The sequence below is a fragment of the Branchiostoma floridae genome, chromosome 4 (genome assembly GCF_000003815.2).
Source record: "Branchiostoma floridae strain S238N-H82 chromosome 4, Bfl_VNyyK, whole genome shotgun sequence".
Taxonomy (NCBI): Eukaryota; Metazoa; Chordata; class Leptocardii; order Amphioxiformes; family Branchiostomatidae; genus Branchiostoma; species Branchiostoma floridae.
The window spans coordinates 9,947,412-9,974,026 of record NC_049982.1 but is presented as its reverse complement, the minus strand read 5'-3'; the positions used below and the strand labels follow the sequence as shown (position 1 = coordinate 9,974,026).

Genomic DNA, 26,615 nt, shown 5'->3' with positions numbered 1-26,615 from the left:
AGGAACGACGGATCGGCATCACTACAGGCATGCAGGTAGCTTGGGCAAAGGTGTCATAATGATATGCATCTTATGCAAATGAGGACTTAATTTGCATAATTAATGAGGAAATTGTATAATTCCATTGTTTGCAATAACTGGACTTCGATAAATGTAACACTTGTTAATTATAATCGGTGGAACATATGCAGATAACAAATATGCAAATGAGGAACTTATTTGCATAAGTTATGCAAAAATTGCAAAACCACTTTATGATTAATAATGGGAATTTTATAATTGTGACATGTGTATGTTAGTCAATGATGAACAACACCATGCATAAATTATGTTAATTTGTTAGTCAATTGCATGAAATTTACGAAAGCTCTAAAATTTCATGGAGGTATGAGGTCGCCGAACTCTAGTTGAACATTAATTTCCATTGCACTATTTCACCAATACATTAAGAGGCTAACGGAACAGTATGCTACGCTTCCTAACACTATTCATCTTCCAAAGGTCACCTAATGAATAAGCATCCGTATACTGTAGACAATAGCATTGTCTTTCTCACTGCAAAGTTCGCAATATGGTATTCATATCCTGACATTGACCAAGAGCAGCGGAGGTATTGTCAGTCATAGTATCACAAAAGTGGGCTAGCTAAAGTTAATTAGTAAATGAGGAGACACTAACAAACATCGTTGCATTCGGCAGGACTTTGGCAGCATAATCAACTAGACTCTTTGGCATAACATTGCCGGTGACAAGCACTGTAAAAACAAATGTACGATATTTAGATACTTCAAACAAACATGCATGTACTTATCTTTAGAAGTAGGCGGTCGGTTAATGCCTTCCTGAAAACATCCGTTTCTAAAATGCTATAGCAAATATTATATTTAATATTAAAAACATACGAAAATAATGTGCACTTCAGTAATGATATAATATATCAAGTGAAATATGTGTGAAAAAATGTGACAAATGTTTTCTTGAACGTCTATTCAGGCTCGAGGCTTTCATGTATAGTCATTACCTCGGTCAAGCGAAGACAGGTCGTAATCACCGAGGTGTGGATCATGAAACAAGCCATGGCATTCTTTCAGATATAATATGCCGATCGCCTTGCACCTGAAAGAAGAAATAATTGGGACTATCACAGCAACAGTTAAATTATGCATGTGCATGACGCAAGCAAATATTTGCTCGCTCCTTAAACATTAAATGTGAGGAAGCTAGTATGACAGCCTCGGTTAATCAAATAAGATGGCATCCAGGTTACAGTCATGCTTTGACAACTGAAAATATATTGCAAATAACAAAAAAGTTCCACTGAAACATACTTCTCCTCTTGGAGTATTTCCAACATTTCTCGAGACGACGGTGACGAGCTTGCAGGAACAACCAGTGCACACCCCGCCGTGAAGGGGTAGATCACAGCGAACCGGAATGTCAGGTACGGGTAGAGTGCTGTTCCCTGGCACCGGGACAGAACGACAGAACCATCGATGGAGATAAGTGTACGTAGTTTGAGATACAAGATTTATGAAAGAATATGTATTTTCGCTATATTTGGCTGTTGTTGACTTTTGTTTTGTGAACATATCTTACTAGTATGTACCTAAAATTATTTACGTATCTGCGCACGAGAGAGAGAGTTATATAGCATTACTTTTACGGAAAGTTCAGTATTCAACGTTATCTATTTAATTCTCTTGACTATTGACTGAGTAGTAAATATTTCTGAATGGATACTTTTTTCCCTGGCTTACCTCTTTCGGCATACCGATAGCCTTGCCGATAAAACGGATGTTGTTATGAATAGCGTAAGTGCTCAGCTCAACACACTTCGGCTGGCCGGTACTTCCCTGTATATGAAAGTGTAAATGACACGCTAGACTCAACATGTTGACTTATTCATATCTATAGATATCCATATATGTGTAGTCTATGTAGTTGTAATAAACGTTACGAAAGTGACTTTACTTTGGTTGTGTCAATAAAGATTTCTATAATAGTAATAAATTAAGGCAACGGAAGCTGCAACGCTTTAAAGTGAAAGTGTGAAGAAGAAAGTCATGATATATATTTAGCATTGAGATAATTGAAGACTGATCAGCTTCTGATATGTAAATTCAAATAAGCTAGCAGGTTTACTTAAAGTACATGTACCAATATATGTGCAATAGTTGTCCCATTCAGCAATGTTAGTCATAGTTTAGACTGACCGAAGTGAATCCCAACATGAAGGTGTCCCGGCAGCTGAGCTGGTCCTGTAGAGTCCTGACTTCAGCCAGGAGAGACTCGTCATTCCCCAGCCTCTGTACCTCCTCCATGGTGTAGGCACCGATTCTTCATGAGCACAAGTCGTGCAAATTACAGTCTTTGTATATTGTAATGTGACGCCGCACAATCAAAGATACGGTTGAAGCTATATGAAAATCAGTACTAGATAAAAGCTCTAAATGCGCACGGCAATGTAGCTAGCACCATGCAAGGCTAGTTATATACTTAGTTTCGACGTCCACCGTAGCTAGGATGTCCAAAAAATGGGTTGGACAACCCAATACTAATACTTAGGATATAAAACCAATACTATTTGGTGTACATATGAACTACTTACCCCGTGCCCTGATCTTCGAGTACAATGATGCTGGTTAACGTAGGGATCCTGGATGCAAAACAAAGCTACAAGTGTCGACTATATATCATAGCACTCAGCGCCAATTACATTTTCATTTTCATCACCATTTTCATTTTCATGAAACGCAAGAATCTTCATTGTAATCATGATGATTATGAAAATGATTACGTTGTTTGATTGCTCTACTAATGTTGTAATAGATCTTATTGACCTTTCCATCTGCAACATCCCACGTTCCGCTGTTTTAACTTCCGGAAACAAAGTGAACAGGAAAGAAGTCTTGACGTCTGTCTTCTCGGTTCCTGAATCGTCACCCATGATGAGGATCTTCACTCGAGTCTAAGGACAACAAAGATACTGAAAAATAAAATCTATTTTCCCCACGCAATGCTGCATGCCATTTTAAGCCCCGGTTGCACGTAACCGAACGTGGCTCCCGAACACTAGCCGAAAATGGTTGGCTCTGGCGGATGGTCGTGAGCAGTCTGACCAGATTTATTTCATTTCTCAGAGCCGAACATGTCCCAAACATGTCCTTACCATCTTCCACGCATATCCTAATTTAGCACTTATGCTTTCTAACCTACCCATAACCTTCCCGATCTCTGGTCGCAGACTGTCGTGTTCTTCCTGACTGATTCCCAACCGATTGCCAACCCTCTCACGAATTAGAATGGACAAAACCAGCGATTTTCAAAGATATAGAATTTTCGTTGCGAAACAAAATAATCCATACATTTTGTCGTAAACATCATCGAGAGAACAAATCGAGATCACTGTCAGCGTCAACTTTTAGGGTTACCCATATTTTTAGCTGAGTGTCGGTTGGATGGAGGTCGGGGATTGTTAGCACACGCGCGTTCTGGTAACGTTAGTAAGGTCGGTGTCAAATATGACCGCTGACGTCCTACCGAACGCCAGCCAACACCAGACTTCCGTCTACATCCGAATGGTTTGAAAATTTCAAACTAGCCAATACAATCCCACCGACATGGAGCCGAGCTAGCTCCCGAACCATCCCAACCATGGTCGGGGGAAGGTTGGGAGGCTACATGTACATTCGGCTATGTGTATTAAAATGCGGGACTTAAAGCCCCAGTGCAACGGGTTTGAAAAGTTTTATTTTCTTTGCTTATTTGTGAGATTGCCCCGTGTGACGTCACTTCCGGTCCAGCCGCACTTTTGAGAAATGTGAGCCGGAGGTGCAGTTTTTGCTTTGTGCGTGCAAAATAGGTGGCGCTTCGTCAAGAAGGACTTTATTTCCGTGTTACACATGGTTAGCCTCATTTATTTCTCAAAATTCGCATAGGCCGTTGCATGGGGGCTTTAACGTACAGCGTAGCTGTCAAGCGTAATCGGTACATTATATGTAAATCACTTGAATTTAGTACAATATTCTCCAACGACAAACGATCATCATCACCTTATTCAGGAAGTAATTCATCGTCTCCACACTCCGCCCGACACGCTCCTCCTGCAATGGAAACTGTAAATGGCAACAATACACGTTAATAATTATCTCTGACATGTCGATGTAGGGACATCCAGATAATACGATACGCAAACAATAGTTACTTAAGCAACAAAACCATATCCAGTTGCTTGAGTAACTAGAGATGTAGAGAACTTGAGATGTTTTCGTTTCCAATCGCCACCACTTCTCTAATTTGAACATAAAAATTTGGACTGTTCCCGTTATGAAAATATAGACGTCATCATTATTCTGGAAGTCAACAGAAGGGACTCAATAATACACCCAGGGATTCACTGACCGCAATAGCTCCTAACTTGGCCACGGCGAAGTACAAGTAGATCCATTCCGGGCGGTGGCCGAAGAGCCAGGCGACTACATCCCCTCGTGCCGTACCTATGGCCTTCAGTCCTGCTGCCAGTCTGGTTGCCTGAAGGGACAAGGGATGACAACATTGATCAAAATGAAGAATATTTCTACTGATTATTTTTGGTATACAAAAAAAAAAACATTACGGATTCGTGTAAAGAAACTAGAAAGGCTGACATTTGCTTGAGAGCAACTACAGCGTATTTCAGCCATCTTCCTCCACATGCAACAACAAACTAACCCATTTGAAAAATCACTTTTACTAATGACGGTTCACCCAAAAATGAATCTTACAAAATCCTCCTGTGCAAGAATGGACACCCCATTTCAGCACACCCCATGTAAAAAGCGATTGGTTTCCTTTTTAATTAAGTTATACTGGCATACCGTTCTGCAAGTGAGAACGCCTCAAAATGGGGTCAACGACCTTGAGGTGATTGACCCTGTGGCCATCTGAAAATAACCCAAAAATCGCTTTGAAGTGTTTCATGCCAGAAATAATGCATGGGTCATTTTAATGAAATCTAGTGCACCCCTAGGCCCGTACCAAAACTTAGGTCATTTGGTTGCAAAACCAGTGTACAGGAGCCAAAACAATGTGTCAAAAAATGGCCAAAAAATCGCAAAATTACGCATTTTGTTGTACTGTATGCCAAAAGTGTTATTGAATCCATGTGCGCATATGATCAAGGCACCTCTATACCAAATTTCAGGTCATTCTGATGTAATACCAGGGTACAAGGGACAAAATATACAGTTTGGGTCTAAAAATTGCCCCCAAAAAACTCAATAAACTCATTTTAGGGGCAGATGTGAAAAAATAAAAATAAAAACTCCTTCTAGGCGTATTGGCCCACTCTACCCTTGTGCAAAATTTCAAGTCATTCGGTCCAGGAACGACGGAGATCCCGTATTTTGAAGAATTGACAGGAGAAAGAAAGAAGAAACATTACAAATACAATATATTTCACCATACCATATGGTATGGCTGAAATATAATAATACCAGTAAAAATTATATTTTGGGGACCTTTTCTTGTATGTCGGCAAACGTGACCCTTGAACCTGTCTTCTTGAACACATACGCCTCTCTGTCCGGCCATCGTGCCGCCGTGTCGTCCAGCAGCTGTCCGAAGGTCACGTCAAGGAGAGGGTCATCGGTAGCGCCCCGCATGTAACTCATGGTGTTTGCTGTAAAGAAGTAGACTCTTAAATCTGACACACAACATGGCGAAATGATTGACAGGGCAAGTGCTCGACTATTGTTGAAATAAGTAGCTGGACAACCTTTCGTCCTGTAGGTTTCAACGTGGTGACGGGAAACAAAACTAGTTTTACGTAAGGCCCGGTCACTCATTCAAAACCTTCCCCGAATTAGCTAGGAGGTATATGTCAAAATTTCTGGAGTGAGTCATAACTTATGGGTATGTCGGGGACTGGTATGTGAAGTTAAAATTGTTAGGGAGTCAAAATTTGACTTCCAATCACTGCTAACATAGCCCCTCTCATCTATTGATTTCCCTAACCAAAATAGACTTGTCGTTTCAATTAATTTTTACCACGGCCCTTCAGCTTGCGTTCAGACTTTGTGACCTCGGGCTTAGCACTTAAATGATACGCAATATGTAGACCTACCTTGAGTGGTTTTCCTATAGGATCACCAAGTAGTGATAGACGAGGAAAGGCGTTTTGTGCTGGCGAGAGTGCGAGCTGCTTTGCTTGAGTAATGTGCACATACGTTTGTTTGGTCTTTGGCCTGAATCGGCCTTGACATCATTTAAGGACAGTCCGAGGGCAATGTCCGAGCTGACGAAGTAAGTAGTGTTAAAAGGAAGGTTGTCATTAAGTGCCTATTGTCTATCATACTGGTCTTTATTACCTCTTCCAAGAAGGCTTTGTTTTCGTGCGTGTGTGTTTATGTCTCTGTATGTCCGTCTGTCTTCTTGTCCTGTTGTCTTAAATGATCGACTTTTAATGGTAGACAATTCTCCTTGGCTCATGAAGTGTTCGCTCCCGCCCTAGCAGCTTTTTGGAAATGCAGCTCTATTGGAACAGCAGGAACATATCTTATTCGTTCATCTTATATTTTGCTTTGCTTATATTCTAGGCCTTAGAAGCTGCTTAGGTGAGCAGCTGTCAAAGATGGAACTCTTCCTCCTGTTCCCACCACCCTGCAGCACTTCACACTAAAGCTGCCAGAGGGCGCCCCTGCACCTTCCTCCGAAGGGATCTTCAAGTCGCTGAGCATGGTGCCCGCACCTTCCCAATTTTGTGCCGTTTCTCGTTAATACGTAAATATAAATACACAATGATCCCTTAGTGATCCCCATGGTCGGAAGGGACGGGATAAGACGATAATTGGGGGGAGGCGCTATCTATATCAGCAAAGAAAATGTATGGAAGTAAGCAAGGCGGCACTAGTCCCAGACTGAGTACATTAAAAACATCCTCCAACAGAAGGGAGAAAAATGTCTTTTCTTTGTTTACCCGTCTTTTTATTTCCACAGAATCTGTTATAAATGTTATAATCACGTAAAATTGTGACGGAAGTTAAGGGGATACTACATCCTGCTTTACACTAACTTTGTGATAACCTGTCCTATGCAAATGTCAATTGTATTTCGTGATGTTCAGGTGACAATGATTAAGTTGATGCATATTGACGTGATCATTCCACTTTACGTTACTATTTACATTACTATTTGAGAATATAACCAATTTAGCTAAGGAGAATTTTTGATGACATTAGTTACTCTATATTATATTTTTTTATCCATCTATCTGTCGACTACAAGTAGTCTAACTTATTAACCGCTCGAATAGGAAAAACATAGAACAGAACATAATGCGCGTTTCTTTCGCGTCGTAACACATACTTAATCCGTTGTTACATATTCTCAATCCATAGTAAGAATAATCAATGCACAAGAAGATAATCAATTGTCGAAAAATACGTCTGCATAAGACTTGCATAGAATCTACCGGCGCTTCAAAATGTTTAAGCTTTGTAGATATATTTGTAATTTGATAGGCATGTTTGGCTTGACTCCATCAAATGATTCAATCCCATCTTCAGCATTTACAATTTAAAGCAGATAGCCATCTAATAATAATAATAACTTTAGGTGCCTACTCTGTATAGTTTGTCACGTTTGCCAATATATTTTACAATCAAATGATGATAGGCTATCAAAGAGGAACAAACGTTGCATTGCTTCTTGGCACAAAAAATACTAGCAAAGGTAAATGTGATTACAATATGACAAGATGTTCTTTGTGACAATATTGAAATATGTCTAGAAGTAACGTTAACGTTTACTAACAAAACTATAAAACCCTGATAAACGACTTTGCCCTTGGCCTTGCATAAGATCGACAGTTGTGCTGTTGTCATGGATCCCTTATGCCTAGGTTACACATAGCCGACTTTGGCTCCCGAACACTAGCCGACTCTTAGCCGACCCAAGTCGGCAGTAGTTCGGGAGTAGTCTGACCAGTTTAGGCCACGCCTATTTTTTTGCGCCGAACATGTCCCGAACACCTCCCGACCAGTAAATGACTTACTCCCGACTATGTCCCAAATGCTAACTATTAAACTAACCTATCACCAACCATCCCGACCTCTAGCCGCAGACTGCCGAATCACTCCTGACTAATCCCCAACCGATTGCCGACCCTTTTTCGACTTGAAATAGACATAATCAGCGATTTTCAAAAGAGTGCTCATTTTAGTTTTTAATCAAGAATGTCCTTTGTTCTATTTGTAAACATCATCAAGAGATCAAATTTAGATCACACATAGCTCCAGTGCGGCATTTATGGGTCTTTTTTGTTTTTGGCTGGATGTCGGTCGTGTGAAGTTCGGGAGTGATTCGTCTACGTTCTGGCAATAGTCTTTTTTCTTGGGAATGAGTTAGCAGAGATTTGGCTAAGTTCTTGGGGTGAATCTTAAGGTAAGTTGGAAACAAGCTGGGAGTAAATCAGCAATGTTTATGGCGTGGTTAAGATTTAATTTGACTGCTGACTTACTCCCGAACACCAACCGAACACTAGCCGACCGTGCCGAACACCAGCCGACCACCAACCGACCCATTCCAGAGTTGCCGTTCAGAGCCGAATGTTTTGAACATTTCAAAACATTCGGATGGAGCAGCCGAACACCAGCCGACTCAGCCGAACGCCAGCCGAACGCCATCCGACTCAGCCGAACGCCAGCCGACTACAGCCGACTAGCTCCCGAATCACTCCTAAACCATAGTCGGGAGAGAGTCGGGAGCCAAATTCGGCTATGTGTAACCTAGGCATTACAAGTCATCTTCCTGTAAGGCCAGCATTTCCATGGCAAGAGCTCGGATTCTCTTCCTGTCGACCTGTTGTAAAGACAAAGAGATAGTATGTAGTGTATTTCAAAACAACCATGTCACTTACTTATGGCCGATACCACGCGGGTGTATAGAGTCCCAAACCTGCATACATTTGGTTGGAACTGCTGTCTAGCGATCACATCACACTTTCTATGGATCCGTGTCAGCCATGTAATGACAGCTTGTTGGCGTGAGGGTCTTTCAAGAGCATCTCCTCTCTCCCGCCAATTTGTATTGCACGTCATGCTGATGAGCTGAGACGAGGTGATATACATATATGTTTAAAAACATAAAGATATTCATACCTTCCTTCCAGTCGAAGTCTTGGGGAAACTTTTCATGAAGACGAAGTACCCCGGGGTAAACTCCTCAAGCAACTGAAAATAGATACCAGAATCATTAGTGCATCCGGATCCATGTATGTCGCGCGACAACAAATCGACGTTTGTAGCCAGTCACAACTACTGAGTATATCATTTCCTTCAGAAGGATTATGTTTTTTCTGCTGGTTTGTGACCAGGAATAGGGGTAGAGCTAAATACTCCACTTGCTTCCATGCTACCGTTATTAATCAAATCATGTCTGTAATTTACCCCGTTGGCCTTAGAGCATTCCCTCATCTCCTGCAACTGTAGAGTGTGGCCGTTCTTCAAGCTGTAATCGTGAAATATAAAATATCAAGAAGTGTTTCGTTTTCTTCCAATTAACAACTAGGAAAGTCTATCATAGGGATTTACTAACGGGCAAAATGTATCATTACTCTTTGTCAACAATATTACTTCCACGGTGTATCTACAAGTCGTCATGAAGCGAGGGTGCCTTTACATTATTGACATGTAGCACAATGCTACCTAAAGATGATCATAGATGGCGAGACAATAATTCTGAGAGGTATTTACATGATACAGGCACAGATCTCCTCCACATTGGCGGGGTCTGGTACACCAACGACCTGGGCAAATAGGGAAGAAAATTCATTCTTATGATCTAAAAGCCAAATGTTAACGTTAAAATGAAGTTTTAAAACTCGTTACCTTGCAAATTTGCTTGAATCCAATGCTTTAAGCTATGTCTTATGCGTTTTTGAGACAGCGTGTAAAAATAGAAGTAAGAATATCATAATCATTTTCGCCCCTACCTTTACATCCAATACTTTGGGGTGCGTCTGCAGAACTCGCTCAACCATGGCAGGATAAACTATTTCAGCGTTCTTCAAGATCACGTCCTGAAGGTAAGAATTAAAAACCATCATATACATCACCGGTAAACACAGTAGCTACAGAAGCAATTAATTCCCCATACATTTTGTGTGGAGACCATAATTCTTTTATGAAAAGAAAAATACAACTTTCAAATCGGTAGTATATTTTCACTTACTTTAATCCTCCCGACAATCTTAAGCAGGCCGTTTTCATCAAGGATCCCGGTGTCACTGTAAGTAAAACAATGAGTAACTTACATAACATTACATTCCAAGTCCCTATCTGTGCGCTAGCGAAATGAATCCTACATGTCGAATATGCGACATATGACAGTTTTATGTTTATTTCTTTATGTAAACTTGCAATTAATTGACAGACCTTAATTTTCTATATTCACCTAATAGTATGTGCTGTAGGTCAATCTATATACAATTCATTCCAAAAACGGGATCAAATCACCCTAATGACAATGCTGTAAAAGTTATTCCCTTTTATTTTCTAGGCAGAATAGCTTTAGTCTTTTCAAAATCATGCTAACATTCAGTTGTTGTTATGTATTGCACATTGTACAGCTGTACAATACCAATACAATACAATGCGACACCATTCATTTATTTATTTGTGATACCCCCTTTTCACTAGGACGGCGTTCTCGCCGCGCTCTCTCTGCAACCTAAAATTTGACATATCGCTCAACGAATTGTATAGAATATAGTAATTTATCCTCAGAAACAGCGTCATTCGACCGAGAACTGCGTCTGGAGGCCGAGGATGAGCCTTGCCTAATGACGTCACCCCTTCCTTCCTGTTACAGAGCTGCGGCTTTCCTGGTGAATAAAATCAAACATTCAAACTGGTGCCTTGTCGTCAGTTACTCACTTTGTTCTGTCCACGCTACACGCAATATGTATCCTGTTTTAAAGAATATGAATTATATTGCACACAAAAAACATCTGTTTCAACATAAAGGCCTTTAGTCGAGGTTACAGGCGCTGACTTTCTCAGTAAACATCAATTTCGCTTTGAAGCGTCAATGTCCTTAGTGCCGCTATTGTTCCAATTAAGTCCAAATATCCAATCGTATTTTTTTTATTCATGCATCTTTAACTGCTTGTGATATTTATCTTTTCAGAGCCCCTACCGTGCCGTCTCCAGAGTCTTTTTACATATAAAGAATAAAGATTAAATTTTTTATGCTTTCGTCCTATCAGCAACTGTGTCAGAAGACCAAGAGAGGAGACGTAGTGAATGAGAAAATAACTTGCGTCAATATTTCACAACTTTTAGAAATTGGTTTCATCAAAATACCTATCATCAATTTTATAACGACTATGTAATGCTTTGGTCTATGCACTGCTATGTAAGAAGGCTTAGCTGAAAGACTTTATAGAATTGCAAGTCATTCCACCGGCGAGAAGTTATGCAGAACGGTCGTTGCTTCCATGACCTTCGGTACGAGTGGTCTAAGACCTAGTCCGGCCTCAAAATTCAAGGTGATTAGTATGTGTCGATCTTTTTGTGTACATTGTGTCAAAGTACGCCAGAGATAAGTTATCGAGTTTCCAAACTCTGTGAATAAACGCCAAGAACAGAGTCAAAGCTGTCCGTGTGTAATAGTAGGACCAGATCTATTTCTTTAACAAGAAGTTCGTTTTCCGTCCGCATCTTTTTAGCAATGCAGTACGTACTTAAAGTTGTATGACAAAGGTGAAGGTTTACAAAAACAAACATTGATAAATGGAAACAACAATCTTCGTAAAATTCAAAACTAATGAGCCTTTAATCTAAGTTAGAAAATAAAAAAAACATGAGAGGAAGTGTTTGGAAAACCGAAACAAAGTGAGTCTCAAGTCTCAAGATGTACCTGAAGAAACTACCAAGCTAACAGTATTGCCCGTAATAATTGGGAATTATCCATGAATGCGCAACAAGCACACCCCATGCCCATCTCAACACCCGATACCCGCCAACACCCAACAGTTGTTCTTCCCCGGCCTGAGTATACATAAATATAAGGGTTTCTGTATCTTTTTTTCACACGCGGCTTACACTGTGTTACTTAACCACTAGTCTCTACCAGACTTCCCGGTTGGGTGAAAATGTTGTAGAAATGGGCCAAAATAGTCATACTTGGTAGGAGACTGGGCTTTCCTTATTCGACTGGAGGTTGCAAATTGTAACTATATCGCCGGCAAACTCCTCTGGCAAATTATCAAGTCTATTTACTTAATTATTCCCAACAACCCTTGAAGTCTGAAAGAGACTACTAGGCGAAAACAATGGCGCAGGTCTTCATGCTCCCACACCGTTTCCCGTTCACCATTCTAGACGTGTCTACCCTGCTGGTCTTTATTGTCACCTTCCTTTTGGCCGTGAGGCTACTACGTAAGGGTCAGATGCCCGGGAACCTGCCTCCGTCGGTGCCCGGAGGGTGGCCTCTGCTGCACCACCTCCCAACTCTGTTCAGGGCAGACGTTCGGCTCCAGCTTGACAAATGGGCCAGAGGGCTTGGTGACGTTTACCACGTCAAGATTTTTTGGGATGAAATGTATGTTGTGAGTGGATACGATGCTCTCAAAGAAATGATGGAGGCGGAGGTGTTTTCTACACGGTTTGACGCATGTACCTCGGCAATTACCGGAGATGGTCAAGGTAGGTGTTGTATGATTATATTTCACTCACCAAACCGTTAGTAGGTATGGGAGTGAAATACATTGTTATTATTTTGTCTTGTTTCTTCTTCTTCTGGTCTTCCTGTCAAATATTTCGGGACCCTGTGCCCTGGTGTTACAAGCCAATGACCTGAAATTACATGCACATGTTTCTAAGCGAGGTGGGGCCGGAGTTTTGCACCAATGCTCATGATGTCATTCCCAATGCAACAAGGTAAACAAAGAAGCTACATGTCGTCCATAACGTAAAGTAAATGAACAAATGCTGTCTTGTTTTTGCATGGTTAGACATCATAATGGCTCCTTACGGTGAAATCTTCAAGAAACGGCGGAGGTTTGCAACCAGCGTCTTCAGACAACTGGGAGTAAAGATGGGCCGAGGGAGCATTCAAGATCAAATTCAAGAGGAGGCACGTTCTATTTGTGTCAGGGTATGAAAGTTTATGTGTATGTTTTTCTCCCATTTCTCTTCTATCCACTGTCAGTTGTGACAGCAGACAGCCAAGTTACATCCTCCTACGCAGGGTATATCCAACAGCCAAACGGCCTGTCTGGATGTGCCCTGCTCTTTCAACCGCCATCCTTAGTTCCTGACCGCCCTGCTTATAAATATTAATGAGGTTACCCTTATACATGTACATGCGAGACAGCTTTTGAAAACGGAAAGCCTATTCTCTGATTGGCTGACAGCTGGTTTGGGGGGACGTCCACAGGAACTAAGAGTGACGGTCTAAAGAGCAGGGTCAGACAGGCCGTTTGGCTGTTGGATGTACCCTGCGTAGGAGGATGGCCAGGTTAGTGAATAATTCATTCCTCTCAAAAGATCTCCGGGTACAGAGAGCAGCCGTTTGACGTCTCAGCCGACCTGGCAACCGCCGCAGGAAACATCACCTGCGCCCTGGTCTTCGGGAAACGGTTTGACTACGGAGATACCAGATTCCAACATCTGCAGACGACAATGAAGAACCTTGGAGCGGAGATGGCAAAATGGAAAGTCCCTTTTATCACTTACTTTCCTATAGGTGAGTATTAATTCGAGTCGTCTTATACAATGCATTCAATACATACAGATGTAATAGTGGATAAAAACGTACGTACAGTAAGAGTCAGCCTCCTGCTAGTCACCGGGTTTAGATGGCTTAGAACAACATTCTAAGTAAAACAGCATTTAGTTGCTACACTCCTGAACTGTTTATTTTTGCAACACAGTTCAGGATGCAGCTGCGGGACAGAAGTTCTATTCCAAGAAAGTGCAGCAGTTCATCCGAGAAGAAATAGATCGACACCGCCTGAATCTGAACCCAGAGGATCCACGAGACTTCATAGACTACTGTCTGCTCCAGCTGGCCCAGCAGGATGGGAGCGGTACCTGGCTGAAGGAAGACAACGTGGTGTACATTATTCAGGACCTCTTTCTGGCAGGGATGGACACCACGGCTGCAACACTGACGTGGGCCCTGCTCTACATGATCCTCTATCCGGATATTCAGCAGAAGGTTGGAGACAATGACTGTCGCTGCATTTTTATGTATCTACTAAATGTACTCAGCGCTAATACGGGAAACCGGGGAGGATTTCAACACTATTGTTTTCATTACCTTTTTAGCTCAGCACATTTGTGACTCGTTACCAGGCCTATAAAAAGTGATTGTTGCAATAATTTCTTTCCAACATGCACACTTTATGGGTGACAAAAAGAGCAGCTGTACTGATAGCCATGTGACTTTTTACTTTGCCAATACTCTGCCTGGTTACCCTGGACATCCTTAAGTTAATGAATCCTGGTAGACTTAGATTTGGCTGGCAATATGACAAACAGACAAACGCCACTATCACTTATTGAGGATGAGATGTCTGATATAGATTTAGTTCAGTGCGTTTGTTTCTGGTTTGTTTGTATTTTCGTATCTACCATGCAGGTCCAGTCTGAGCTTGACAGTGTGCTCGGCGCCACCAAGCCGAGCCTGGCACACAGAGACCAGCTTCCCTTCACCACCGCCACCATCATGGAGACCCAGCGGATCCGCCATATTTCACCTGTATTGTTCGGTCGGTGGGCCGCTGAGTCAACCCGCTTCCGTGGTTTCGACATCGCAAAGGGAACTTATGTAATCTTAGTTACTCTATAACATGACTCTACACTTTCAGGGAGTTTATTGACGACAACCTAAACAATATCCCCATGGCTCCAAACTTGCGAATGGCGTGGTACAAACACGATATGTCGAAACTTTATATCAATGGCAGATGACTCGATGTTTAACCCAACCTCCACGCCATATCAGCTACCATTTTTGTTTCGTTGATACTTGTGATGCCCAGTCCAGCCCAAAGCTCTTATGCGTGGTCTATTTTTCTTGCTCTTAGGCTTGGTCTATTTTTCTTTCTGAATGTTTCCTAGGCTTGGTCTATTTTACTTTCGGAATGTTTCTAAGGCTTGGTCTATTTTTCTTCTGAATCCAGACATGATAGTATGAAATATTCATGAAACATCTGAAACATATTATCAAACTGTCGCTCGTGACAGCTGCCTTGTTTACACTGAGAACTGTTTTATCCAAAACCACATTAGCTGGCTCCGAACCTGAGGTCTGTCCACATGGACCCTGAGGCATGGCCCGACCCGGAAATTTTCGACCCCAACCGGTTCCTAGATGTGGAGAGCAAAGTTGTGAAGAACCCACCGTCATTCCTACCATTTTCTACAGGTAAGTAAATCTATATAAGGACGGCAAGGTTGTGAACAGTCTACGGTCATTACCTTTGCCAGAATGGCTAAGGTTATGTTTTGGGCTTGTGAGTCTGTCTGTGTGTGTGTGTGTGTTAACAGCATAACTCAAGAACCCTTGGATGGATCCCGATAATATTTGGTAGGTGGGTAGGGGTCGGGAAAACGAAGGTCAAGTTCGATAATGGGCCCCCTAACGGCTTGCTAAGGTACTGCAGCAGTAGCTCAATTTTTGATATCTCGTGTTCTGGACATGCTGTGGTTATCGTTTTTAAGTGGTAGATAGCCCTTGGGGCAGAGAGTAAGTGCTGTAAGTTTGGACCCCCTAGCGGCTTGTTTGGAACTGCAGTCGCCGATTCCCTTTCAAACTTTGGATGAGAATAACTCGAGAACGTGTTGATGTATCGTCATGATTTTTGGTATGTAGATAGCCCAAGTAACAATGTACATAATGGAACACTAATTATGCAAATTTGCAACTAATTTGCATAATTAATGAGGAAAGTTTATAAATCCACTGCATTTTATGATAGGACTTTCAAACTTGTCACATATATAGATGAGAAAGAGAGAAATATCAATGCATATTAATTATGCAAATGACGGCCTCATTAGAATAATTAATGAGAAAATATGAACGTGTTGACGGATCGTCATGATTTTCGGTATGTAGATAGCCAAAGAGAAGACTTACATGATGGAATTCTAATTATGCAAATCGACAGCTAATTTGCATAATTAATGGGGAAAGTTTGTAAATACACTGCATTCCTTTATGAACTTTCAAACTTGTCACATTTGTAGCTGAGAAAGAAAGAAATATCAACACATATTAATTATGCAGATGATGATCTCATTTGCATGATTAATGGAAAAATATGAACGTGTTGACGGATCGTCATGATTTTGGTTATTTTTGTTTAAGTAAAAACTTATATAATGAGATACTTGTTATGCAAATTAATGGCTAGGTGGCAGAGAGCAAGAGTGTATGTTTGGGTCCGCCAACGTCTTTTCTTGAACTACAGGAGCCGGTTCAGTTTCCTACTTTTAAAGAGAATAAGTCAAGAAGGGTTGAAAGGAACATCATGATTTTTGGTGTGCTGATAGCTTATAAGTGATGCTTGATACAATCTAATATCATTATGTAAATAGGGATCTAATTTGTATAAGCAATGGGGAAATGTTATGAACCAACTCCAGGCATATGAAATAAAATGTAATGAGTAGCACATTTATGTCTACAGACATCATTCTAAATAACAAACCTGGTTTATTTGGGAAAGGTATGTGTTCGTGGAACTCTAGTTTTTTATCATTTTTACAGGTATTTTTATGATTGTATAAGGACCGAAGGTTGAAATCAGAACATTTTTTTCGACAGGTCGACCTAACAACTCATTTATCAATAATATTATCAAACTAGAGTTCGACAACCTCATACCTCCATGAAATATTAAGAGCTTTTGTAAATGTTATGCAAATGGCATACTAGGGGCCCCAAATCAAATATACAAATGACGTCGTCATTTGCATAATCAATATGTGTTGACATTTCTCTCTTTTTCAACTATATATGTGACAAGTTTGAAAGTCCTATCATGGAGTGCAGTGGATATATAAACTTTCCTCATTAATTATGCAAATTAGCTTTGATTTGCATAATTAGTTTTTCATCATGTAAGTCATCACTTAGGCCATCTACATACCAAAAATCATGACGATCCGTCAACACATTCTCGAGTTATTCTCGTATAAAGTCTGAAAGGAAACCGGCGCCTGCAGTTCCCAAAAAGCCGCTATGGGGCCCAAACTCACAGCACTTACTCTCTGTCCCAAGGGCTATCAAACACTGAAAAATCATGAACACAACATGTCCAGAACATGAGATATCAAAAGTGGATATTCCGCTGCAGTACCTGCAAGCCGCTAGGGGGCCATTATCGAACTTGACCTTCGTTTTCCCGACCCCTACCCACGGACAGACGTACAAGCCATTGTGGCGAAGGTAACTAGTAGTCATGTAACAAAGTCTTCCTCTTCTTGTATTCTAGGCCGTAGGAGCTGCTTAGGTGAGCAGCTGGCAAAGATGGAACTCTTCCTCCTGTTCTCCGCCATCCTGCAGCACTTCACGCTGAAGGTGCCAGAGGGCGCCCCTACACCTTCCACCGAAGGGATCTTCAAGTCGCTGAGCATGGTGCCCGCACCATTCCAGCTTTGTGCCGTTTCTCGTTGATACGTAAAGATGGACACATCATCATGCCCATGGTCCGAAAGGGAGTGAGAATACGATAATTTGGGGAAGGCTCTGTCTACATCAGTAATGTATGGAAGTTCCGACGTAAGCAAAGCACTAGTCCTAGATTGTGTGATAATGGGATGTTTGATTTTTTGCCCCTCCCCCTTGTTTAAGACACGAAATCACTGGATCATTTAGAGGGTGAGAGGTTTGACTGTTGATAGCCGGACGAAGTATACAGCTATCAAACTAGAATGGCTATCACATCAAACTATACACCACAGACCTTCTACTATATTAAAAAATCACAAGGTTAATTTGCCCGCTCGGAGGATACCGATATTTGAAATTTGGGGTCCTGGCCCACTAGGCTAAAGTTAAATGCTGCGCGTTACACTAACTTTGTGATGACCAATAGATAGCCTATGCAAAGGTCAATAATATCACGTGATGTTCAGGTAACAAGGATAAAGTCTATTCACGTGATTATTCTACTTTACATTTTATTTACTTAGTATATTATTACTTAGTTACATTATAATTAGTATATTACTGAGAGAATATAGCCAATTTAGAATATAACCAATTGAGAATATAACCAATTTAGCTAAGAAGAATTACAACATATAACCAATTGAGAACATAACCAATTTATCTAAGGAGAATTTTCGATGACATTACTACAGATAATCATTTATCTATCTATCTAACTACTAGTAGTCTTGTTAACTGCTCAAATTGGACAAAACATAGAACAGCACATAATATGTGTGTCTCCCTACGAGTCTTAGAGTACGAACGTACATGATACTTTGTTACATATTCTCAAGCCTTAGTAAGAATACTCAATGCACTCAAAGAAGACCATTATTGGTGTAAATGAGATACTATAGATCCAGTAATTAATTCCACGAATTTTTCATATGAGTGATACCTATATGTCTGCATAAGACTTGCATAGAATCTACCGCTTCCAAATGTTTAAGCTGGCCGCCAAGTTACAAATGTATCTTTGTAGGAATGATTATTAATTGCTATCTCGTAGGGATATCTGTAATTTGATAGACATGTTTGACTCCATCAAATGATTCAACCCTAACTTCAGCTTTGACAATTTAAAGTAGAGACTGGTATCGTCTAATAAATAGCAAACCATAACAAACTGCTTGCTCTGTACCGTTTGTCAAGTTTGCAAAATTATTTTACAATTGTAACATGATACGTTGCACTACTTCTTGTATGTCACCTTTACAAAAATACCAGCAAAAGTAATTGTGATGACAATATTGAGTACCGTTATCTAACAGAAGTGTAGAAATATCGAACTCTGAAAAACAACTTTCCCCTTGCAAGATATCGACAGTTGTGATGTTGTCATGGAGGATCCCTTACAAGTCATCTTCCTGTAAGGCCAGCATTTGCATGGCAAGAGCTCGGATTCTCTTCCTGTCGACCTGTTGTAAAGACAAAGAGACTGTATGTCGTGTATTTCATGTCGCTTACTTATGGCCGATACCGCTCGGGTATAATCGGTTTGGGGCCCGCTTGTAATGTGTTTGGGTTCAGAGTTAGTTACTAGTATCTGACTCCCATACCTGCATACATTTGGCTGGAATCGCTGTCTAGCGATCACATCACACTTTCTATGGATCCGTGTCAGCCATATAATGACAGCTTGTTGGCATGAGGGTCTTGCAAGAGCATCTCTTCTTTCCCGCCAATTGGTATTGAATGCCATGAAAATGAGCTGAGACGAGGTGATGTATATGTTTAAAAACATAAAGATATTCATACCTTCCTTCCAGTCGAAGTCTTGGGGAAACTTTTCATGAAGACGAAGTATCCCGGGGTAAACTCCTCAAGCAACTAGAAAAGAATTAGAATTGGTTATTTTATTCCCTAATGTGCATTCGCATCGATCCATGTACCGTATTATTGTACGTTGCAATTGCGCAACATCAAATCGACATTTGTAGTCAGTCACAATGTTATGCTTTTTTGTTAGTTTGTGAACAGGAATAAGTGTTGAACTAAATAATCCTTTATCCAGTTGCTTACACGCCAGTGTTATTAATTAAAATCATGTCTGTATTTACCCCGTTAGCCTCCGAGTGTTCCCTCATCTCCTGCGACTGTAGAGTGTGGCCGTTCTTCAAGCTGTAATCGTGAAATGCAAAATATCAAGAAGTGTTTTGTCTTCCAATTTACAGGAATTCTACCATGGGGATTCACTGTGACAAAATTCATCATTACTTTAGTCAACAATATTCTACTATGTATCTACAAGTCGTCATGAAGCGAGGGAGCCTTTACATAATGGACGTGTAGCATTATATAGACATGCTACCTATAGATGGCGAAGCAACAATTCTGAGAGGTACTTACATGATACAGGCACATATCTCCTCCACATTAGCGGGGTCTGGTACACCAACGACCTGGGCAAATAGGGAAGAAAATAGATTCTTAAGACTTCAAAGCCAGTTTTTAAAACCCAATAATTTGCTTATATCCATGGCCTTAATCTGCGTTTTATGTGTTTTGGAGAAAGAGTGTAAAAACGAAGTAGGAATATCAGCATGATTTTCGTCCCTACCTTTACATCCAATACTTTGGGGTGCGTCTGCAGAACTCGCTCAACCATGGCGGGATAAACTATTTCAGCGTTCTTCAAGATCACGTCCTGAAGGTAAGAAGTACATACCATCTTATAATTCACCGGTAAACACAATATGTACCAAAGCAATGAAGTCACCATACACTGTGTGTGTGTGACACCATACATCAAAAGGATAATACAAAAAATCCAATCAGTAGTAGATTTCTACTTACTTTAATCCTTCCAACAATCTTCAGCAAGCCATTTTCATCAAGGATTCCGATGTCACTGTAAGTAAAAAATGAGTATGCTTGACAGACTGATATTTTCTATATTCACTCAATAGCATGTACTGCAGGTGAATTTATATATGATTCATTCCAAAACGGGATCAAACCACCCCAATGACAATACCGTAAAAGTTATTCCGTTTAACTTTCTTTACAGAATAGCTAAGTCTTTGGGAATTTATACTAACATTCAGTTGTTGTCATGCATTGCACATTGTACACCTGTAAAGTATGATATCAATGCAATACGACACCATTCATTTATCTATTTGTAATACCCACTTTTCACTAGGACGGCGTTCTCGCCGCGCTCTCTCTGCGACCTAAAATTTGACATATCGCTCAACGAATTGTATAGAAAAGAAATAAATCTTTTTACACTTTCTGTGTTTTGTTGTCTGCTCAGTCACACTTATACGTTTTGTATGATTTACCCAGTGTGAAAGTGAATGTTACACATATCCTATAAAGATCGCAGTTAGAGCGCAGCGCGATCGCCGTCTAGTGGAAAGCGGGTCTAACCAATCTAGATATTACTTACCCAGTTTTGTACCACCCCTCAGCCGTCTTCGCCTCTGCAGTTTTCTCTTCATCTCCCCGGTAACATTTGAACACAGAGTAGCCTCGAACCCAGACTTCTCCCTCGTGCTGTAAGGGGACGATCTGACCGTGTCTGTCTACAAGCTTCATCTCCAGGTGGGGAAGCAGATGACCCACCGTTGACTGCCGCTGTACGTCCGTCATGTCGGCTATAGTCGTCGCCAAGTGTAGGGTCTCTGTCGTTCCGTAGAGGGTCTTGGGAGAAGGCCGACAAAAGGTAAGTCATAAATGTGTCTCAGCCATCGCTGTTGACAACGTTTAAAGGATAAACTTCAAGCCAGTACATGTTGTATATGACATTTACTGCCCTTAGCTGAATTTACTCACCAGTATGTCAGCATTAGGGAATACTGTAGCAGCATCCTGTTGAAGGCGTTTGGATACAACATTCCCACCGACTGTGACTGAAAGATTGACGATGTTCAGCAGTCATTACTGGTATGGTGACCAATACCCTCGTATATGACAAACAATTCAGCGTGGCCCACACTGGTGGAAACATTTAGATTTTCTTTAGCGCATTATTTGCATTAGCAGTCATTCTAACGCTACGAAACTCTGTTTTTCTTAAATACATTCCTAAATGTCTAGTTCCAGTTTTGTAGAAAACAAATGATATTGGTCTCTATTCACATCATTGAGGTGATGTAGATAATACTGTTACAAAAGGCGCGCTGTTATACCTTGTTCCAGGAATGTCAAGTCAAATGTCTTCAACTCTGGATCATTCACCAAGTCATGCAACGTCTTCACGTACATAAAGGACGTGGCTTCACACCTGGAAAGAAATAGTGATAACTTTTAATTGTAAACTACACGCATGCACCATGCAGTGCTATACGGAAAACTGGCAAGTCTTCTTGGCCCACTTGTCTGCCATCTTGCGACCTGCCCTGGACATGAGGAAAATTGAAACATTTAATCATCATAATGATTCTGCGGCTCACGTCTAACAGTTTGATGGTGATCATTTTTGAATGTATTTTTTCTTTCTTTCCTTTTTTTCTTTTTTTTTGCCTCCAATTTGATAGTATGCTGTCACCTTTCTTCCAACAGAGCAGACAAAACCTCAGACGCCGTGGGCGGGGTGTCGCTAGGCAACACAAGTGTACATCCCTCGGTTAAGGAAAACAGGAAGGCCCATGGGAACTCCGTCAAGTCTATGGAGTGCAGCACCATGTTCTGTAGAGTGGTAGACACTAGACATGTCATGGTTTAAATCATTGCAACATTCTTACGTTTCATGACTACCCTGATCTCTGGATCCTAGTATGTACAAATGCAATATTACCTTGAATCCCCTTGGGGGCGAGTTGCAAACCTTCACGTGGTGCCCCTGTTAATCCCTCGCGGGAAACCAATTGCTACACAACGTGCTACTACTGCATATTAGGGGTGGTAAAAGGATAACCCCTCGGCCCCGAAATGCCAGGCCTGAAGATTGTTAGCTTCAACACTGAAGGTCTTTCACATACGAAAGCCAACCTTGAATCCAAATAATGTTATTTGAATTAACAGCGGTGGGAACAATTCGATAAATATCGACCGTACCTTGTTGTTCATCCCAATAGTCTTGGCGTGAAGGCCGCTGTTGTTAATGAGCGTGTGGCTGCTATGTTCGACACACTTGGGAACTCCGGTACTTCCCTGTGTGATGTACGTAAGTATCATGGTTTAGTGCTGTTTCAACCAGATGTTTGTATTGTCATATGAACACTTCAGTATAGATGTGTTACAGATTTGTCAGAGTTCATTGCCATAGGTTTATTGCAACGCTAGAATAAAAACAATATTGGATTAATTTGTAATTTGAACGTTTTGTTCAGCATCTTTTAGTGTGAACCAATTTCCCCATAATGTTCATTCCCAAGCTATGTCATCCTCATTACTAATCATATGGCGCATATCGGCCTAACATCAGGCAATTGAAGCGAACGGCTTTTTAGTTTATATTTCACAGGGATTACAGAAACGCAAGGGAACAGTGTGAAGTCTTACTGAAGTAAAAGTCAAGAACACCGTGTCGTGACAATCAGTCTGGCGCTGGGCGAGCTGTAGGCGCTTCCCGGCGGTGTCATCAAGAACCGCAGTCTTCATGTCTTCAAGGTGGTAGAAGACGTTTCTGAAAACGACCAGAAACTTTGAACATACATACCCCACAAAGCGGAAAACAGAATTAATCATAGAATATGTGATTGCCTAATCGGCACAGTCTGGACAAAACAAAACCATTGGAATACAGATATAACTGATAGAAGCAGGTATTGAAAGTAAACATAGTAGCTATAAAAACCGTTTCATGTATAAAACTCTAATAATATTTCAGAGATGCATCGACAACCCAAACTTCACTTTAAAATATCAATTAATTTTTGCCATACTTACTCGTGGGTCCTGTCGCCAATGATGACAATGGATGACAAGCTTGGTACCCTATCAAAACGAAATGCAAAAATGTTGACGTATCTTTAGCAAGTTTTCAGACTGGTGACACACTGCACATTGAATAAAATGTAACGTTAGCACGTTGCGTTAACAAATGATAACTATTGAAAGACGTCATTGTCACAGACAGGCAGTTCACGAAAAAGTTTTCTTTTTTTCTGCACTACCCTTATATACCCTTATCTGATAGACCTCGATGTAAAACAGTCATCAGCAGCGATGTGTTATTACTTTCATTGGCAAAGCAATACTTACTTTTCAATGGCCAGGTCCCTTGAGTTGGATGACATTGTCTCCGGAAACATTTTAAAAAGGAATGGTACAGTTCCTTCAAAGTGTTCGGAGGCTGGATGATTTTCCATCACGAGCACTTTCAATTTAGCCTGAATTTAAAGTAAAGAATACATGTACAACTTGAGTCCTGCCATTAAGACTATTACAATGCGTCTAGCGTGTTGTTTAACTTAAAGCGGAACCAAATCTTCAGCCAAATCTTCAAGCTCATGTTACCTACAAGACTGTATGGTATAAAGTGTCTTCTCATACTATGCGGCATTTTGGAAAATGTCATCTTTTTCATTTTTTGGCGCGAGCAATTTTAATAAATCAGGCTTACTTTTCTAGTTAAAAACATTTGGATGGAACAAAATATAGAAACCACACTACCTTTTGAAGCGCATGTTCTGTTATTTCCTTGTTATTAGACGTCCATAAGAAGTATTCGGGGCTAAGAGGCATCTGTACAGGTGGACAGAGAGGAGTGGTTAGGTCTACAGATATTTCAGTCTGCACCTTTAGGGAATAAGTCAATCACTGAATAGGTGAATGAGAGAGTCAGGCATAGCACTAATTTTTCTCTTCGCCAAGAAGAGTATGTTTTTGGTGGACTTGGGTCTGTATGTAGGTCAACAGTATATAACTCGAGATATTGTGGATGGAACTTTGTGATTTTTGGTAGGTGTGTAGCGTTTGTCGAAAGGAATGCCAAGTTTGGAAACGGTTTACCTGGCGTTTTCCTACGGTACTGCAGCGAGCTTTGTATGTTTTTTGCTGTTTGTTTTGGGCAGCATAAGTCAAAATCTAGCTGGGCGATTTTCACGAAACTTGGTTGGTGTATAGCGGTTATGGAGAGGAAGGTCAAGTGTGAAAATGGTTTACCTGGCTCTTACCTACGGTGCTGTAGCGGGATTTGTATGTAAGTGCGTTTGTCTGTATGCAAGATAACTCGAGAACCCTTGAATGGATCCTGATTATATTTGTTAGGTGAATGGGGGTTAGGAAAACAAAGGTCAAGTTCGATAATGGGCACCCTAGTGGCTGCCTAAGGTACTGCAGCAAAACTTTTAATCTTGACACTTCGTGTTCTGGACATGCTGTGGTCATGATTTTTGAGTGGTAGATAGCCCTTGGAACAGAGAGTAAGTGCTGTGAGTTTGGACCCCCTAGGGGCTTTTTGGGAACTGCAGGCACCGATTTCCGTTCCAACTTTGGACGAGAATAACTCGAGAACGTGTAAACGGATCATCAGGATTTTCGGTATGTAGATAGAATGAGTGATGACTTATGTAATGTAATACTAATTATGCAAATCGGTAGCTAATTTGCATAATTAATGAGGAAAGTTCATAAATCCATGCCAACAGCATATAACTCAAGAAGCTGTGTATTGATTTTCATGGTATTTAGTATTTAAGTAGCGGTTGCGGAAAGGAAGGTTGTGTTTGAAAATGGTTGACGTAGCATTTTCCGTTAGGACGGTAGGGGGCCGAGTGTGTGCGTCCGTTTGTTTGTGGAATGCATAATTCGAGAAGCCTTGAAAAAATAATATTTGGTAGGTGGGTAGGGGTCAGGAAAACGAAGATAAATTATGATAGTGGGCCCCCTAGCGGCTTCCTAAGGTACTGCAGCAAAACTTATTAACAGAAATAAACTGTGCTCTATATATCTCATTTTGACCTATATCTATGGACACATCTGGTATACAGATGTTTTGCTGGATCAGCTTTAGCTTGTGAGCTGGAAGACAAAGTCTTTGACAAGCATGAAATTCTGATTGACCAGGGATGCTACCATGTCATCTGTCAGGTCACAGTCTGGTTTTTGGTTATATTTGTGAGGAACACAGTTCATGCAGTCATTTGCTATTTAGTAATACATGAATAAGACCTTAAAGTCTTAAATAAAGGCATGATTATTTGGCGAAGAGATGGGTTTGTTGAACTCTAGTATAACTTAAGCTCACAGTATTAATGTACAAGAATACGTCCTGACATTGACGTTCCGACTGTCTAATGAGCAAATATCATATTACTGTCTTTAAATTTACTGATCTCCTTATCGGTGATTCTGCCATATGCGGGCAATTTCTTCCCTGATATGTTTCTAAGCATCATAATCAGTCGTCAACACAGCATGTATGTAGTCTCACCTCACCTGATGTATGAACTGACGATTATGACGCCGTAACTACAAAACCAACTGTAGCTGTGTAGACATACTGAGACTGGCGTTGAATTTTACACGATAATTAAAACACCGTTATACTATACAAATTAACCAATATGATAGTATAGTAAACCATATGTTTAGTCAACTTCGGTGTTTTTTAATTGGTTTGCTCAGTGCAAGGCCACAAGGTTGCATTGTGTGTGAATATTAGAGTGACCGACGAAACGACGAAATAGGATATTGCCACATGGATGATATTCTTATGGGACACTCAAAACCGCGGCGTCTTACATATTGGTTAAAAATCAATCACTAATGAATGGAGGGTTCTTACAGCAATGGCGCCAATCTTTGATACTGCAAAACACAAGGCGATCCACTCCGGCCGGGTGCTCATGACCCAGCCCACCACGTCACCACGGCCTACTCCGATAGACATCAGCCCGGCAGCCAACTGGTTTGCCTGGATAGGACGTATGTACATGTAATAAAATACCGGTACCGCCTTACTATTTAATTTAAATAGTACGGCGCTCTCCCTGTGCTCTCGCTATCGCCGT

At 40.9% G+C, this 26,615-nt stretch overlaps 4 protein-coding genes and 1 long non-coding RNA gene across 8 annotated transcripts in view; 1 reads left to right on the top strand and 4 right to left on the bottom strand.

Moving 5' to 3' along the window:
- Positions 1-2,329, bottom strand: part of LOC118413948 (medium-chain acyl-CoA ligase ACSF2, mitochondrial-like) — a 9,804-nt gene extending 7,475 nt beyond the window's left edge. Inside the window, exons 1-5 of the mRNA XM_035817623.1 lie at positions 2,214-2,329; positions 1,758-1,853; positions 1,329-1,462; positions 1,022-1,116; positions 679-755 (exon numbers count right to left, since the gene is read on the bottom strand). Coding sequence (XP_035673516.1) covers positions 679-755; positions 1,022-1,116; positions 1,329-1,462; positions 1,758-1,853; positions 2,214-2,321 — 510 coding nt within the window. The 5' untranslated portion in view covers positions 2,322-2,329. The remainder of the gene's footprint in view (positions 1-678; positions 756-1,021; positions 1,117-1,328; positions 1,463-1,757; positions 1,854-2,213) is intronic.
- The window catches only part of LOC118413923 (medium-chain acyl-CoA ligase ACSF2, mitochondrial-like), a 37,164-nt gene extending 31,506 nt beyond the window's left edge, over positions 1-5,658 (bottom strand). For all 3 annotated transcript variants that reach the window (XM_035817579.1, XM_035817578.1, XM_035817581.1), the window contains exon 1: positions 5,499-5,658. In XM_035817579.1, the coding sequence (XP_035673472.1) occupies positions 5,499-5,571 (73 nt within the window). In that variant the 5' untranslated portion in view covers positions 5,572-5,658. The remainder of the gene's footprint in view (positions 1-5,498) is intronic.
- A 3,773-nt stretch (positions 5,659-9,431) lies between these two features.
- On the bottom strand, positions 9,432-10,296 carry LOC118413987. The gene is made up of 4 exons (XR_004830900.1): positions 10,210-10,296; positions 9,971-10,057; positions 9,732-9,784; positions 9,432-9,486 (listed from the first exon to the last, which is right to left on the bottom strand). It is a non-coding gene; the product is annotated as an uncharacterized LOC118413987 (long non-coding RNA).
- Positions 10,297-12,091: 1,795 nt separating this feature from the next.
- LOC118413933 (cytochrome P450 2J5-like) lies at positions 12,092-18,183 on the top strand. The gene is made up of 7 exons (XM_035817598.1): positions 12,092-12,686; positions 12,995-13,137; positions 13,530-13,728; positions 13,916-14,202; positions 14,626-14,814; positions 15,279-15,414; positions 17,489-18,183. Exons 1-7 carry the CDS (start codon positions 12,314-12,316, stop codon positions 17,668-17,670), a joined length of 1,509 nt encoding a protein of 502 aa, XP_035673491.1. The 5' UTR covers positions 12,092-12,313; the 3' UTR covers positions 17,671-18,183.
- A 124-nt stretch (positions 18,184-18,307) lies between these two features.
- Positions 18,308-26,518, bottom strand: LOC118413927 (medium-chain acyl-CoA ligase ACSF2, mitochondrial-like; the record flags this gene model as incomplete). 2 transcript variants are annotated; one of them, XM_035817584.1, is given in 16 exon segments in its annotated part: positions 18,308-19,127; positions 19,468-19,539; positions 19,770-19,830; positions 20,059-20,111; positions 20,270-20,356; positions 20,506-20,560; positions 21,104-21,357; positions 21,490-21,566; positions 21,846-21,940; positions 22,205-22,344; positions 22,714-22,809; positions 23,161-23,284; positions 23,548-23,595; positions 23,863-23,990; positions 24,274-24,345; positions 26,390-26,518. In XM_035817584.1, coding segments are annotated over 16 exon segments (1,557 nt in total), but the record flags the coding sequence as incomplete, so codon positions are not given.
- Positions 26,519-26,615: the final 97 nt, after the last annotated feature.

What these genes read in the sequence shown, in the direction of transcription:
- LOC118413933 (XM_035817598.1), top strand. Translation starts at nt 12,314, where the DNA reads ATGGCGCAGGTCTTCATGCTCCCACACCGTTTCCCGTTCACCATTCTA. An exon ending in AATTACCGGAGATGGTCAAG is followed by an intron (nt 12,687 to 12,994) that starts GTAGGTGTTGTA and finishes TTGCATGGTTAG; the next exon opens with ACATCATAATGGCTCCTTAC. An exon ending in ATCCGGATATTCAGCAGAAG is followed by an intron (nt 14,203 to 14,625) that starts GTTGGAGACAAT and finishes TCTACCATGCAG; the next exon opens with GTCCAGTCTGAGCTTGACAG.